The sequence below is a fragment of the Miniopterus schreibersii genome, assembly GCF_964146895.1.
Source record: "Miniopterus schreibersii genome assembly, chromosome: 2".
Taxonomy (NCBI): domain Eukaryota; kingdom Metazoa; phylum Chordata; class Mammalia; order Chiroptera; family Miniopteridae; genus Miniopterus; species Miniopterus schreibersii.
Genome location: NC_138102.1, coordinates 7,661,509 through 7,678,334, shown reverse-complemented (window position 1 = coordinate 7,678,334; position 16,826 = coordinate 7,661,509). Strand labels below are relative to the sequence as shown.

The following is a 16,826-nucleotide window of genomic DNA, read 5'->3' as shown; positions in this document are numbered from 1 at the left end:
GGACGGTGCTGAGCACCCAGTTAGTTCTTTGATGATGGTTGAGAGCTGGGTTTCATGAAAGGCCAGACTAGGAAGTGGGGGTGGGGAAAAGAAAGCCATCAGAGAACACTTTGAGTCCTGTCTTTTGAGTAAGTCCTGGTCAAAGGCCAGTCCTAATGCCATTTATGTAGCCTTGCGTACGAGAGAAGACACCTGGAAAAGGCTGATAGAGCAGTGGGTACGTTTATCGGTCTGGGTTCACTGAAGTTGCTATAGTTTATTTAATTGGAAATTTGTGTTGTCTTTGAGCAGCATCATTGACTCCACAGGAAAGTCAGCTTGAAGTGATGTGATGTATTCTTTACATTTAGAAAACGTGTCCATTTAAGATGCTTTTCTCTTCTAATTAGGACCTGGGAAGAGCCAACAGAAAGAAGCCCAAGGTAAGACTCTATGTCAGGCCCTGCCTCTGTGTCCTTCCCAGTATCTAACCATCTCGGAGATGAGTAGAAATGTGGATGATATCTTGTGGCTTACAGTTTTCTATTCTGATTTATACCACCCTTTTTTTTTTTTTAATGTGCTATAGCCTCCAGCACCTGAAGATCTTGCAGTAATTTGCTTCACAAGTGGAACTACAGGTAAGTTTTGCAATGGAGTTGCTTCTAAGTGGTACCTGTACTCCCTGCCCCCTTTTTGGGATGACTTTTTTGAACTGCAGATGGACTGAAGGCAGAAGAGACGGAAGTGGTTCAGACACCATCTTCTTGTCAGTCCGTAAGACATTCTCAGAACCTGAGAATGTCATATATTTCCTCAATCAGTTATTTGTGATGACACTTCATCCATCATCCTGGGACAAGTTGTACCAGTGATTTACAGAAATATAAAAAAAACTCCTGGTTTTTCTTCTCTTATTGCCACACACCCTCTGAAATTTCCCATATTGATAAAGATTGCTTAAGATACTAAGTTTCATTTATAGGATTTAATTTTTTTAAGAAATATGTCTTTATTGATTGCAGAGAGAGGAAGGGAGAGGGAAACAGCCATGAGAGAAACATTAATTGGCTGCCTCCTGCACACCCCCTACTGAGCATCAAGCCCAAAATCCAGGCATGTGCCCTGACCGGGAATTGAACTGCGATCTCCTGGATCCTAAGTTGATGCTCAACCGCTGAGCCATGCCAGCTGGGCTTAAAGGATTTTTGATTGCTCAGGAATTTAGTGTGACTCAACATTTGGCTGTCCTGGGTGTACCTAACACTAGAAGCATTTGAGGCCCCAACTATTTAGGGTTTCTGGGCTTCCTTTGTGTCTGTCACATTTGGATGGACTTTCTGTCCTCTGACTTTGTTCTGCTCATGTGTGTTCCTCAGGCAACCCCAAAGGAGCGTTGATCACTCATCGAAATGTAGTGAGCGACTCCTCAGCTTTTGTGAAAATGACAGAGGTAAACTTTTGGGATGTTGCCATTTTTCTTCATATCCATTGGTTGGCATTAGGCCTCAGGAATGAAAGGGGTGAAGGCAGCCCCACCACGCCAGGTCCACGCTGTGTTTGGAATGCTCTGAAATGCAGACGAGGCTGGAACCGTAGTGCAGTTTACTCACATAGTTCCCAGGGTGGGCCTACTCTCCAAGTCCTGCCTTAATCTTTAAGTGAATGGCCAGAGAGAATTTATTACAATGTTTGTATAGTAAAACTTTATTTGGCTACTGCCCTATCCACATCTCCAGGAAAGGACAGAGAAGAAATGACTCTCTTGTGCTCCTATCTCCTGTTCCAGTGTGGGGAAAATAACTTAAGTTGACAAGGAAATGTTAAATGCTGCTGAAGGTTTTTGTTATTATTATTTGTTATGGTTGGTTTGGCTTCCATTTTATGAGAAGGACTATGGCCTTGAACTTCAGTTGCTACCCCAGTGTCTTAGTCTACGTGGCTGCATACAAATTAGCACAGCCCAAGTGGCTGAAACAGCAGAGTTCTGGAGGCTAGAGGCCCATGATCAAGGTGTCAGCAAATTCGGTTTCTGGTGAGGACTCTCTTTCTGGCTTGTAGACAGCCACCTTCTCGCTCAGCCTCCCCTGATCTTCCCTCCTGTGCACAAGGAGGATGAGAGAGGTCTCTGGATGAGAAGAGGTCTCCTCTTCTTACAAAACACCGGTCATTGGTCATTTTGGATCAGGGTCCCACCCTTGTGACCTTATTTAACCTTAATTACCTCCCAAAGACCCTATCTCCCAATATGGTCACATTGGGTTAGGGCTTCAGCATATGAATTTGGCAGGTGGGCTGGGGGGCAGGGGGGACAATGACAATGCAGTCCCTCACACCAAGGGTACATTTCAAACTTGCCTTTTAGAAAGTTGCTATTGGACAATACGAAGCCCCTCTCTCATACCCTTTGCACATTTTACGTAATTTGGTCTCTTGGTCTCTGGGAGGGTTTCTTTTGTGGCAGGAGCCTGTGCTTATTGCTTTTGGAGAATGGGCCTCTCTGGTGGTGCAGAAGGTCCATCTTTCACTTATACTCACACCTGCTGAGTCCCACATACCTTTCCTGGTATGTACTTTCTAAGCAGAAGTCAACATTTAGTACCTTACCAGACTGAATTTTAATTTTCTCATGGGCCTTCAGAGAAAACTTCAAATGCATTAGTGGCTCATTGAGGCAAATGATTACAGAACTTGGTTTAAAAATACTGTATTACCAGGTGCATTCTCAACTTTGTAAAACTTCTAATCAGACTAATGCGTATGATATGTTGCACTCAATTAGAAAACTGAAGACTATGAATGTGATTGAGTCTCATTTCTCATTATATAGCAATTTCCCACAGAAATTGACGTGCAGGTCATTCTTGAATAAAATTAATCTCAGACTGTGGCATGTTCAGGCTACGTCACATGCTCTGGGACTCCTGTGCTTGCTCAGGACTGGTGCTGTCACCCATTATCACCTTATTATGAAGGCCGGCCCAGCTTTGGGAGGGGAAGGGCAGGGCTCAGAAGTGGGGTGCACCGCCCCCTTGGCAACTTCATTTATCTGCTGGTGTGAAGCAGCTGCTGTTGGCAGCCCCTGTTTCAGCCAGAATTCATGTTAATGACACGAGCACTCCATGTAAATCCCCGCTGTGCTGGCCACGCAGAGCCATGACATGGAAACCAGATGTCCAGACTCAATCCAGACACAGACCTATTGGGATCAGCGCTGCATAGGAAATCAATCCCTGGTGCCAGACCAGAACTTGCATTAAACAAATGGGTGTGTTTTATGGGTATATTTCATGGGTAAAGGAGGGCTTTACGGTAAAGCTGCTGATCAAACTAAAATACTCCAGATGCACTTATACTATAGATAAAAGGAGCTTGGAAATCCAGTTTCTCTTATTTTCTTTCCCCCTTTCCCTTTACAGCATAATATGCTGTCTTATGTTGGACTGGGTCTCATATTTCCACGATATAACATGCTGTCTGTGTTGGACTGGGTCTTATGTTTCTTACTCTTAGGTGGACTTGAGCTTGCTGGGTACTGGGGTACTGTAATCTTGAAATACTAAATGGTTAGAGCACACGATCCCTTAACATCCCAATCTGGGCAACATTTTTCTTATTTTGGCTAATGTCCTGAGTGGATCCACTCTCATTAGAAGTGACCTCCACTCTCTCTGAGTAATTGAAGTGTTGCTTTTCATTTCATTCCTTGGTGAGAAGTAAGCACAGGTCGTAAGCAGAAGCCTTTCTCCTTAGTGTTGAGGTGTCGTGTGCTCTACAGTGACGCGGGAAATCACTGGAATCTTAACGTCTCTCCACCTTGCTGGTGTCTTTGCTTACAGAACATTGTCAGTCCCTCCCCAGATGATACTCTCATCTCTTTCTTGCCTCTTGCCCATATGTTTGAAAGAGTTGTTGAGGTAAGGCACTGAGTTTATTTTCCTTGCTTGTCTGTTTGTGTTCTAAGTTGTTGTGTTTTACAGAAGGCACTAACCCTGAAGGCCAGTGACACACACATTTCATTTTTACCACTTACACACATGTATGAGCAGCTCATGCTGGTAAGTGTGACCTCACACCCCCATCCCATACTTAGTTCTTTGCCGAGCCGCATTTTAGACGTGGTGCTAATTATTTAAAAGAGTGTAATTCTTTTTCTGGGTCTGGATACTTGAACGTTAATCATTCATTTAAAATTAGAAGCTCTGACTTTTAAAGGATGAGAATATGGCCGTGGCTGCAGAAAGACTAACTGTGGAAGTAGAATTTCTATGAACGCCACTCTGTGAAGGCTCCTGCCCTGTGAGACGCTTCTGTTTTTGGTTGTGCTTGTTCATGAGTACACAAGTTGGCTTGAGACTTTTTCACCAAAATTCTAAGTGACCTTGGAAAAGCAGCAGGATCTTGAGCTGACCTCTGCCTGGGCTCCCTGTACATAGCCGGGGGACTAGCTTAAAAACCGGCCCAGAGCCGCCCCTTTCCTTTTCGGACAGCTCTGGATTGTGTATCTATAGGAAAGATGAGCACCGTTCATTCGTTCACAAGCATTTATTATCAGGTGCCACGCGCTGTGCTAGGTGTTGGCAACAAAGAGGTGATTACCTACGGGTCCCCCATTTGATTGCCTGCTGCCCTGAGGGCGTTACTCACTCATCCCTTAAGGACCGAGCATCCTTAGCTCCCGCCTTCTGTTCGTTTCTTCTGCCTCCTGCACACCGCAGGAGAGCTCGTGAGCTTGTCAGTGATGTCAGATGAGTTCGTAAGGGACCGTTTGTACCTGAAGGCGGTTTTAGAAGTGTGCCTGGCGACAGGCCACACTGAACGAAGCCTCTGAGCTTTCATTTTTGAGCAGTGAACCCTGGAGTGCCTGCCTAGTGGTTTTTGCATTCAGTCTTGAGACCATTTGTACTTCTGTTGCATCATCTTTTTCTTTTTTTAATTAATTCTCACCTGAGAATGTGTTTATTGATGTTTTAGAGAGGAAGGGGGAGAGAGAGAGAAACATCAGTCGGTTGCCTCCCCTACGTGCCCCGACCGGGGATTGAACCCACAACCTTTTGGTGTCTGGGATGACCCTCCGGCCAATTGAGCCACCCGTCCGGGGCCTTTGCATCATATTTCGAATCTTTCTTTTTAAAATTTGAAGGCAGCCGACTACCTGCCAAGTGCATGTGGCTTGCAGTACAGTTTGCATGCGCCATAGAAATACTCATGCAGCAGATTATAGCTGAATGACAAGTCATGCTGGTGCTAGATGTCCTGGTGCTAGATGTCCTGGTGCTAGATGTCTCAGCTGCAGCATACTCAGTGACTTTTCAGAAATTTTTAGTTAGATTCAAATAAAAGAAAATGAGACTTTGATAAGGTTGGACTGTAGATAAGTAGCTAAGTTTTTGTTTTGAGAATAAATTAGGCCTAAAGTTTCTGGAAGACTAAAAATATTTGGATTATATAATACCACGTCATTCAGTCAACAGATTATTTATCATGAAGCTGAAATAGCAGGATCTCTCTGGTCCTCACCAGAAGCAATATACCTGGCTTCTGGCTCAGTTCTCATCTTTAGGATGATCAAGAGAAATGCCCCATTTCCATGTTGTACAATGACCGAGGAATGCAAGGACAGTTTTAAAAAGCTGCCCACGTTTAGGAACATTAAGATTTCTGGAAACTGCCTTGAAATGCTGCAGCTGAAGCCTGTGTATATCTGTGTGTGTGTGTGTGTGTCTGTATGTGTGTCTGTGTGCCTGTGTGTATTTCTGTGTGTGTGTCTGTGTGTATTCGTGTGTGTGTCTCTGTCTGTGTGTGTATCTGATTGTCTGTGGGTGCCTCTCTGTGTCTGTGTATGTGTCTGTGTGTGTATGTGTGCAACCCCCATGGTGCTGCTACAGTGTTACTCACATGTGCTTCCCTCTTCAGTGTGTGATGCTGTGTCACGGAGCGAAAATAGGATTTTTCCAAGGAGATATCAGGCTGCTTATGGACGACCTCAAGGTGCTCCAGCCCACTATTTTTCCTGTGGTCCCGAGACTGCTGAACCGAATGTTTGACAGAGTAAGTTCCAAGCACAGAGCAGAGGGCAGAGCACTGGGCCTCAAGTCTGAGACTCGGGTTTGAATCGATCTCGGTCAGGCACCTCTATGTGACCTTGTACAGTCCTCTTAGTCTCACGGAGCTAGAGTCTACTCATCTATAAAACCAGAATACATTTACTCAGAGCTGTTTTTTTAGGATTATAAGAGAAAACACATGAACATACTTATAAACCTGAAGGCACCATGCAAGTGTAGGTGGGAGGTCATTTTATTTTTATCATTAACTCTCTGAGCCTCTGTTTTCTCATTTGTACATGGGACTGTTACTTCCTTCCCCTGCTGACTGTCTCATAAAGTTGCTGTTTGCATTATATGAAAACAATAACTGTGAAATGGTTTTATAATTGGAAAGCTCCATGCAAATGTAAAAAATTGCTTACTATGCACCTTGAGAGAAATGACTAAGCCAAACCAGGGATGAAGAAGGCCAGCCCCTCTGTGGGACCATCACAGCGGGGACCACACAGCCAGAGCAAAGTCACTGTGCATGAGCACCTCCACAGTGAATTTGCACTGGGCAATGTCATGCTCTTTACTTTGAGACCTGGCTTCTGCTATCTGTGAGAACTAACTCATTTTTTAATGGTTCTTTTAGAAAAACTTTTAAAAACAGCTCTATTGAAATATAATTCACATTTCATACAATTTACCCATTTAAAGTGTTCAGTGCAAAGGTTTTTATTGCATTCATGGAATTCTACAACCATCCCCACAGTCCATTTTAGAACATTTTTATCACCTCAAAAAGAACCTCTTTTCCTACCCTTTAGCTCTCATACTCCACTCTACTACCCGCCTTCACCCCTAAGCAAAAAATAATCTATTTTTGAATCTATAGATTTGCCTCTTCTGGACTTCGATGCGAATGGAATTATGCGATATGTGTTCTTTTGTGACTGACTTCTTTCACTTAATGTGTCGTAGGATATATCTGTACTTCATTCCTTTTAATAGCCAAATAATATTCCTCTATATGGATATAACACGTTTCATTCATCCATTTGTCCATTGATGGGCATTTGAGTTGTTTCAGCTTTTTGGCCATTACAAAAATACCACCATGAATGTTCATGTACAGGTTTCCGTGTGAATATGTGTGTTCATTTCTTTCAGGTAGATATGTAGGAGCGGAATTGCTGGGTCATATGACTGAGTTTACCTGTTTGAGGAACTGCCGGTTCTCTTTTCTAAAGCTCTCCCACATTGTGTTCCCACCAGCAGGGCGTGAGGGCTGCAGTTTCCTCACGTCTTCACCGCATTTGTTAGTATCAGACAGTTTCATTTCAGCCACCCTAGTAATTGTGGAACCTTCTTATTTCCCAACCCATTAGATTTTTGGGCAGGCGAACACCACAGTGAAGCGGTGGCTACTAGACTTCGCCTCCAAGAGGAAAGAAGCAGAGCTTCGCAGTGGCATCATCAGAAACAACAGCCTGTGGGATAAGCTGATCTTCCACAAAATACAGGTGACAAATAGACTCACACTGTTGTTTGTAACGGAAGCTAACTTGGGTTTCAGATTTTCTATGGGGGGAGGTATGAAGGCAAGAGAGAGAATGCCATGTTTTTATTAATGCTGGCATGATTCTAAGAAATCAGGACAAGCCATTACGTAAGCCTCAGGGTCCAGGATAAAGCAGTAACATTGTAGCTGTTGAGGGCGGAAAAGGAATCAGGACGTTGGAGCCTTTCTCAGAATTCTCCACTTGGCTTTACTTTTCTGGAACAAGAATGTCACTCTTGAGGTAACTTTTTAGGCATGAGTGATAAAGAGGAATCTTATGTCTAAAAAAATACCCAGAGTGTGGTAGTTGCCACAAATCCTTAAGATACCAGCATGTGGGGGTGTTGGCTTATTTCCATACCAGTTAAGAGCAGATGGTAGTGTCAGGTGGAAACAGGCGCCACCCAGGTGTTTCTCAGGAACACATGAGTCCTCGGGCATCGGCGAGTTCTGTGCGGCCTGCAGAGGAGCTGGGGCCTGGGGAGCCAGGCACCAAGGGGATGCCCTTGAGGAGACCACCGACCTCCAGCTGTTTAACCCTCCTTCCCCCCTCCTGTCTTCCAAGTCGAGCCTGGGAGGGAAGGTCAGGCTGATGGTCACGGGAGCCGCGCCTGTGTCCGCCACCGTCCTGACGTTCCTGCGCGCTGCACTCGGCTGTCAGGTGAGTGGCTCCACGCAGCCTGTGGTCTGAGACTCATCCTGGCCAGGGGTCTCCTTTCCACAGTCACTCTCACTCACCCCTTTATTTAGGAGATCGTGTTATTCCTAGGTTGCTTAGAGAAAGAGGTAGATAAATCTGACCCCAGGCAGGGAAAGGTGTGTTTGTGTCCACCACTGTGTCGTGTTCTCCAAGGAGTCAGGCATGGGGGTGTGGGATGGGTAGTAAGTGACAGCTGAACTGCACCCTGTGCAGAAAACCTGTCTTCAAGGGGGCGGGAGATAGCAGAGACCGGCTGACACACAGTACGCGTGGGTTCGTAGCCTGAGCTGGCAGAACGAGTGCCTTCCTGGGCGGCTTGCGTACACTGGGACCGTCCTCCATGTCATGTCCTCTCTCACCTGTCCGCAGGATGCTGAGTAGAAAGTGGACATGGATGAGTCTGGGTTTGGTGTGAGGGTGAAGACGATTGGGTGCTATAAAGCGTGTTGTACTATTGAATTAATTTACCAAACAGAAAATATGAAAAGCGGTTGCACCCCAGTTGGCTATTACTCAGGAGTTAAGGGAACTTAATTACTGTACACTTCCAGCAAAGGTGTCCCCTGTTTAATAACGTTTCATCTCCTGGTGACCCAGTTCTATGAAGGCTATGGACAGACCGAGTGCACGGCCGGCTGCTCCCTGACCATACCTGGCGACTGGACAGCAGGTACGGCAGATTGGTGGCACAGTCCTCGCTGACATCCCACTATTCAGATGGGAATCAAGTGCATCATTCATTGGTTCATTCACTGACTAACACAAGGGCTGCGTCCAGATGCTTACGCCTGGGGTACACAGTCTTGTAAATCAGGGAGCCAGAGGCTGGGTGGCAGGAGAGCTTCACCCAGATCCTGAGGTGACCATTGCCAGAGGTGATGCCTTTGGACCAGGCTCAGAGTGTTTGGCCCACCGGAGCTTTCCAGTCATTGATGGGGGTCTAAGGTTTTGCTGGTGAATTTTAATTAACTTTACACTGTGTGCTGTACTGGATGCTGAGACCACAGAGAGAAATAAACTCCAGCCCTTTTTGCTAAAAGGACATAGTGGAGACAAACACAAAAATAATGAGTTGAGCACCTGTCAGGGGTGAGATTCTTTGTTAGGGGCCTGAGATGTACATTGCATGCATTTCATCCCGACAACGTCCCTGTGAGATAAATCCTGTTGCTCTGAGAGGAAACGATGGGCTGTGGATTAAAAAGCATGTAAGTAATGTACAAGAATTGACACAGCATCATGCTTTGGAGCCAGGGTTCCAGCCCAGGCCTGACTGCAAACCTACGGGCCTCCCCCTGCACCATGCTGCATTCTGCACTGCAATGAGCCAGTGCCCTGGTCTGAATGGTGTGCTCTAAACATGAGCATTACGTACTGGCTCAGGCTCGAGTATCCAGCGTGATCTACCAGCATAATTCTGCTGGGATGGGCACTAACAGTCTCTGAACCTTTTCCGTGTGTTTAATTTTTAATTCCTGGCTCCTTACCAGCTAAACACTTTGGAATAGGGATCTCTTTAAGCTGAAATTATTTAAACATAGGAAGAATTATTTGCGATGCTTTTGCAACACATCTAATTTCTGGTATTTTTGCTTTGGGAAAAGAACCCAATCCTAAGAGCCTTTGGCAAGACAGTTAAGTTACGCATAAAAAGAAGCATCGACCCATCTTAATAAATTTAAACTTAAAATGTGGCCATCCACAAAGGAAACGAAGGCCATGGTGTTCAGAACCATGAGATGTGTGAGAGAATAACCCAGATTGGCCAAGCTGCCTGTGTTCTCTTCCTGCAGAGAAGAGGGACATTGAGAAGTCTTCGCACACAGAATAGGGGCACTCAGAAGACTCCATCAGGGAGAGGTGGCAAGTGACCGGCAGGGGCCATCAAACCAGAGGGGCCAGGGAAGCGTTTGTGGAAAGTTTGCTTCCAGGTGTTCATGGGAACCCTGAAAATCAGCAGCCAAATTGTTTTTACTTTGAAAAACAGTTCAGAGCATCAAACTTGGGAAAGGTCCCTGGGAGACTTTTAAATATTTTGGTCTCTCTTCTAGGAGTAAACTCTCTAAATTAACTTGCATGGGGGAGACCAGCTCTAATTGCAGAAACCAGAAGTTTATACCAGCTGTTCTTGTTATAAAAATAATTTGGCCTAAGGATAGTACAATCCCATCAGGAATAACCATTCTTTTACTTCACACACAGGCCACGTTGGTGCCCCAATGCCTTGCAATTGGATAAAACTCGTTGATGTGGAAGAAATGAACTACCTGGCTGCCAAGGGCGAGGGTGAGGTGAGTGAGGTTCCATCCTTTGTTCACCATCGTGTCCTTGCTGTTTCCTCCAAAGTGGCCAGGACAACTGGAGTGCCCTTCCCAGCACAGAGCCACCCAAGGACTCTGAGCTATTGAGCTTGATTTTATTGGTAGTCCTGGAATCAGACTGGCTGCTTTTTGAAAGTACATTTACATGTCTCTCCCCAGGGGTGGGTGGGAGGGCCACTAACACCTGCCTCCTTCGGCCAGGCAGGGTAGGGACTGGGGCCCCAGGAGCCGGCAGAGGCTCCAGAGGCCTGAGTCCTGGGCACAGCTCCTGTTTGCTGATTGCTCTGGGCACCTACCTGTTAGTGCACTGCCACAGGCTAGCAGGAGGAAAGCTGAAGACTTCAGAGGAATTTCACCCTCTCAGGACTTTCCAGGAGCCCAGAGCAGCATTGGCCCTGCAGCTTGACTGCATATGAGTCAGGAAGACAGGGAAACAGGTGTGGAGGTCCTACTAGGGTCCCGGTAGGGCTCAGAGAGCTCCCTCTAGACCCTGGAATCCAGGGCTTCCTGCTGAAGGTTGGGACACACACACACACACACACCAGTTTTCTCTGGAGAAGCCCAAGGTTGGGACACACACACACACACACACACACACACACACACACACCAGTTTTCTCTGGAGAAGCCCCAGTGAATGCTGCTGACAGATCATCTTCCCCCCCAGTTTTACTGAGGTACGATTGACACAGCACGGGATAAGTTTAAGGTATACAGCGTTGTGACCTACCTGTGCTGCGCAGTGATGACCACAGTAAGTTAGTTACTATCCATCACCTCCTATAGGTACCAGAATTAAAGATGTTTTTTCCTTGTGATAAACTCTTAGCATCTCCCCTCTGAACAGCTTTCAAACACACCGCCCAGCAGTGTCAGCTGTGCTCATGCTGTGCGTTTCCCCGGTGCCTGCTCGTCTTATAACTGACGCGCGTGCTGGACCCCTCCTCCAGTTCCCACCCCAACCCTGAGCCCGATCTCCTTCCTTCAGGTGTGTGTGAAAGGGCCAAATGTATTCCAAGGCTACTTGAAGGACCCGGCGAAAACAGCGGAAGCTCTGGACAGAGATGGCTGGCTACACACAGGGGACATTGGGAAGTGGTTACCAGTAAGTGGTCCCCTCCCTGCTCACAGACGCTTTCATCGCTCTGGGGGGAAGAAAGTCTCCCATTTGCTGTACACCTGCCATGAGCGGCGCTCTGCCTCTGCGCTTTCCCTTTGTCCTTGCTGGGTGGTGTGGTGTGGACACTCCTATGTAGGATTTTCCTGGAAACTGTTTCAGATGTTTTGTTTTGATGTTTGCCGTCAATTCTGGCTGCTGCTTCCTGTTTGAAAACGGAGAGCCTGTGGCTTTTTACCTGTCTGTGCTGTGCCTTGAGGTTGAAGCCTTAGTTGAACAGGGGTGGGGGCCGTTGTGTAGACTGCCAGGAACAGGGGGCAGGAATCTGAATAGGTGGGTTTCTTAGGTTATTCGTCTGGTTAAAATACGACAGGTGTTTCACAGATTAGACCACCTTCTTTCAATTTAGTCTCAGAACCATTTACTGTAGAGAAAGTCCAGAAGCCATCCGAGGAGCAGGAGGCTCTGCAGAAGTGCTACCCAGAGATAGGGCCAGTTTTGCTGCTGCGGTAGCAATCACTGCTGTTTACAGTCGTTACTGTGTTTAACTGCAAGCACTAGAATGGCTAATGCAGTGTTTATTGTGTGTTGTTTCTTATACATACAAGGTGCCGAATACTGTGAAGTTTTTATTGATTTGAAAAATGCCTCCCTAATTAATTCCGATTTCAGAATACCCAGCTGTTTAGAAATAAGTTAAGTTCCTCTTCCCAGGTCCAGGAGGGGTTAAGTATCCCTTCTCGTCCTGGCTCTGGCCCTAGTGAACACAGCCTGTAGCCTCTGCACTCCGTCTGCTCCTGCTGAAAGTGGAGGGGACGGATGTGGAATGAGAGCCGAGGACGTTTCCAACAGATGGCTGACTTTCAGAAGCACGACAGTGGCCCCAGGGTGGGGATGGCTTCACAGTCGGGTGGGCACTGCTGGCATTTGGCTGGTCTGGTCCAGAGATTCCAGTGTCCCTGCAGTTATTATGTGGGCAGTTGACCATCTCTTCCCAAAGGGCCAGGAGCACCCCATCCCCACCCTGAAACAGTGATAAAGACTCTGGAACTGCCTTTGGGTAGGAAGCATTTACTGAGCCCTTAATCTGTGCGCAGCACTGTGGGAGGGTCAGTCTGTGTCTCTGCTCTCAAAGAACTCAACTCAGTGGGAGAGGTAGATGTGTGTCCCCTGTTCAGATGTGAGGCTGCATGGAGCTGGCACGCGGAAGGCTGTGAGCAGGGCGCTGCCAGTTGGCTGACAGGCGGGAAAGGGAATGAGGGTGAGCTCTGATCCCTTCTCTGTCTCCATACTTGGTTCAGTGGCCTTGGGCAAGCTACTTAATCACTCTGAGCCTCAGTTTCCCTCTCTGTAAAAAGGGATGTTAACTGACCCTGCCAGGCATGATTAGGATGAAATGATGGTGCACATAAAATGCCCTGTGTTGTGTGTGATTGGTCCTGGGTAGAAACCAGCCTGGCCCACTCACAGCCCCTTCTCTCTGGTGAACAGAATGGTGCCTTGAAGATTATCGACAGGAAAAAGCATATATTTAAACTGGCACAAGGAGAATACATAGCACCTGAAAAGATCGAAAACGTCTACCTGCGGAGTGAACCTATTGCTCAGGTGTTTGTCCACGGAGAGAGCTTGCAGGTAGGTGCTTTCTGAGCTGTGAGCGCTGATGAACGGGCGTGGCGAGGGCCTGGTTTCCAGGGGCAAGTGTGATGCGTGTGAACGGATGGGCTTTCCCGTCTCACATGCTGGAATGTTTCAGGCGCTTTGTTGGTTATTGCTTTAGGGAGTTGCTTGTTCAGAAAAGTTTTTCTCTTTAGTTTCTACATTTTTATTTTACTCAGAGTGATCTGATGTGCCAAGGGAGGTTGGATAAAAGATACTAGGGAGTGGGTAAAAATATGCTTCCAATTTAATTATGAGGGGAAATGTTGACATATGGATTATAAGAAAGTTTAGAATATGCAAATATATTAAACCCAACTTATTTATCATATGCCCCGAGTCATCTTTGCGTGAATGGTGGTTTTGAGGCAACATATACTTGAAAACCAAGGTCAGTATTGTAGTGAAAGTCTCTTTGCCAAAATGTTGGACAGATGGTGACAAGGGAGAGAAGGGGACCTAGTTTCCTGAAGGTTAATCATTTTATAAACCTCAAGGTTTTTAAGTAACGTTAGAGGAATGTTTTGTTATAAGAGAGTGTGCCTAGTTTTTTTTTTTTACCTAGAATCTTACTATGCCTTTGATTTTTATTTGTTTATTTATTTCTCTGCTATCTACCACCTTTTTGCTTGACCGTTTTTTGTTTTTTTAAATATACACAAAAGTAAATAAAAATTAGGGTTTGTTAGATTTTGCTTGCCGGTGGTTCTTTTAAACCGTCTATTATAAAATTCCTGATGCTGTGTATATTTTAGAGCCAGGAGTTGTGACCCTGGTCAGTGGACTCCCGGTGCTGGTGGTATGTTCTGAAGAGAGGATCTGTAGCGCTTGTCAGTTCCTGCCAGGGGTCTCAGGGACCACTGTTCTAGAACACGTGCATCAGGCCAGGTAGTGACTCACTTCTCTGTGTTAAAGGCGTTTCTCATAGCGATTGTGGTCCCCGACGTTGAGACGTTAGCTCGCTGGGCCCGGAAGAGAGGAGTGGAAGGGTCCTTCGAAGAGCTGTGCCGAAGCAAGGTAAGGCTCCGAAGCCCACAGTCTGCACGTCGGGTTGAGTGCAAAGCACAGGGACCTCCAACTCAGGAAGCGTCTTCTTTCTCTTACCTTGTTAGGATGTCAAAAAGGCTATCCTGGAAGACATGGTGAAGCTTGGGAAGGAGGCTGGCCTGAAACCATTCGAACAGGTAAGACTTTCATGAAAGTGCAGGAGTTCTTGTAAAACAGGTGTTTGACTTGTTGAAGACTTTTTATGAATAGGTCACAGAAGAGGGTGAGGCGACCTAAAGAAGTCCATGAGGAATGGCTAATGGAATAGTTTGGCAGGGGGAGGGGTTCCCTTAACCAAGGGCATGAATTCTCTTTCCTGGAGGTCAGGGTACAGTCCTGACTTCTGTCCTAGGAGTAGGCCACCACCCTTGCCGAGAGCACAGCTGGCCAGAGGTGAGAGGTGGTTTGGACCCAGCATAAGGGTCTCTATCCCCTCATCTGTGGGTGTGGGGGGCTGAAGTGCTTTTCAGACTCGGTTTCGTCTGTCCCCTTTCCTCCTGTAATAGCCTCGTTTATCCGCAGGTCAAGGGCATTGCTCTGCACCCTGAACTATTCTCCATTGAAAACGGCCTTTTGACCCCGACAATGAAGGCTAAGAGGCCAGAACTTCGGAACTACTTTAGGTCACAGATAGATGAACTGTATTCCACCATCAAAGTCTAAAGGGAGGAGCAGAACTCAGAGGAAACCACACGCCTCCGCGATCATCTTCTTCTGGTGGCCTTCACTTGGAGGTTTTGACTACAGCGAGCATAGGGAAGGGCACGTCCGTGTTTGACTTGTGCGTTCGGGTTCTTGTCATAGGAATTTTAGAGGAAATGGGACTCTGCCTTACAGTCACCTCGTGTGGCAGACCATGTACATATGTAGTGATACACAATTTCCAAAATGAGCCTTAAAATTGTAAAGGGAAACTATAAATGTGCTAAGTTATTCTCGACCCCCTTAGTTGAGAAGGCGGGTGTGAAACTGCTGTCTCCCTGTTCTTCTAACCAAGGGATAGGACTTTGCTATTTCTGAGATGTCTGCTGCTTGCTGCAAATCCCGCAGCTGTCCACTGCTCGGCGGAGTGCAGTGCGCTGGAAGGAAGCTGTCCCTTACAGACAACTGTCCCGGCTGGAGAATGTCACAAGTGGACCAGAGATTTTTTTTTTATCCCTGTCACCCCCTCCCCCACCTCACACGCACTCTCACGCCCCTTCTGATGAAGGTTATGAAACACCTGCGCCTCCCCACAGCCCCCATTGTTCCTGCTGGAGCAGAAGCTCCCCGTGAAGTGAAGGACAGGCTGACTCAGAACAGTGTAGACACTGAGTCTCAGCAGGCGGCCCCCCGCTGGAGCGAATGGGTTCTGGCGCCCACGGAGCAGAATATTCCAGAGCCACCTCTCCAGGCCTGACGCCTCCCTCCATCCCGAGGGGACATGAAAAAAATCTGCCTTAGACTCTGCAGTGAAGACAAGCATTTCAAGAGAGAATCACCTAGGAAGACCACGCTCAACTGTGACACCCACGTAACTGTCTGCTTTGTCTTCACTGAACCGTCCCTCTGTCTGCGATGGCCAACGGGTTTTTAGTGTGGTTTTCATATCAGGTCCATGTTGTGACTAACTGGCTTTCCCCCAGAGTAGACTCTCAAGCAAGGCGTGTCATCAAAGCGCCGAGGGAGTCCACAGCTGGGCGCTCGTCGAAGCGGACAGTAACGAACACACGTTCCCCATCACCATGCTACCGGATTTCTACGAACTGTTTCTGAAGCCAAAATTCTAGGGTGTAGAAATCTGGAACACTCACTCACATCCTGGGAGGAACTTCCCCAGGGATGTTTTTTAATTTGGAAAATCAGCAGCATTTCACTTACTGCGAGCCTTTGCCACATGTGACTGAGTTGTCATTCGTGCACCCGGAGCGGTTGCTTCCAGATGTGTGCGCGCACGTGTATCACAGCACAGGAGGGTTGCACCGGAGAACCACACCCTGGTGACGCTGTGCGGTAGCTAACTTCGTATGTGTATTCTTAATCGCACCAAAAGTCAGTAATTCGTCACATTGGGGTTTTGAATGTTTGCTTTAAGTGTTGGCTATTTCTATGTTTTATAAACCAAAACAGAATTTCCAAAAACAATGAAGGAAACCAAAATAAATATTTCTGCATTTCACGTGAGTGACGCCTCTGTTTCCAAGCGCAGCTGTCGGTGCGCCCCAAGGAAAGAGCTCGCTGGCCTGGGCCTCGGAGGCTGCTGCCCCCCCCCCCGGCCGCCCCAGCCTCCTTTGCTCTGCAGTCGTGCTCACGGCCCCCACAGCGGTCCTACTGGGTGTGGAGAAGCCACTCACGGTGGGAATTGCATGGCTGCTCTCGAAAATGCACGTTCTTTGCTGGAAAACTACATTTCAGGAGACAGCGGCTG

General features: G+C 47.0%; 1 protein-coding gene across 5 annotated transcripts in view; it reads left to right on the top strand.

Annotated features, from left to right (window-relative positions):
* ACSL1 (acyl-CoA synthetase long chain family member 1) overlaps positions 1-16,582 on the top strand; it is a 58,481-nt gene extending 41,899 nt beyond the window's left edge. For 3 of the 5 annotated variants that reach the window (XM_081124660.1, XM_081124662.1, XM_081124661.1), the window contains exons 8-21: positions 390-422; positions 569-620; positions 1,359-1,432; positions 3,819-3,896; positions 5,896-6,030; positions 7,403-7,537; positions 8,141-8,236; positions 8,873-8,945; positions 10,478-10,566; positions 11,585-11,701; positions 13,205-13,348; positions 14,288-14,389; positions 14,485-14,556; positions 14,942-16,582. In XM_081124660.1, coding sequence (XP_080980786.1) covers positions 390-422; positions 569-620; positions 1,359-1,432; positions 3,819-3,896; positions 5,896-6,030; positions 7,403-7,537; positions 8,141-8,236; positions 8,873-8,945; positions 10,478-10,566; positions 11,585-11,701; positions 13,205-13,348; positions 14,288-14,389; positions 14,485-14,556; positions 14,942-15,082 — 1,341 coding nt within the window. In that variant the 3' untranslated portion in view covers positions 15,083-16,582. Of the gene's footprint in view, positions 1-389; positions 423-568; positions 621-1,358; positions 1,433-3,818; positions 3,897-3,959; positions 4,038-5,895; positions 6,031-7,402; positions 7,538-8,140; positions 8,237-8,872; positions 8,946-10,477; positions 10,567-11,584; positions 11,702-13,204; positions 13,349-14,287; positions 14,390-14,484; positions 14,557-14,941 lie in introns of all 5 variants that reach the window. The other 2 variants (XM_081124663.1, XM_081124664.1) reach the window with 1 other exon arrangement.
* The last annotated feature ends 244 nt before the right edge of the window (positions 16,583-16,826 follow it).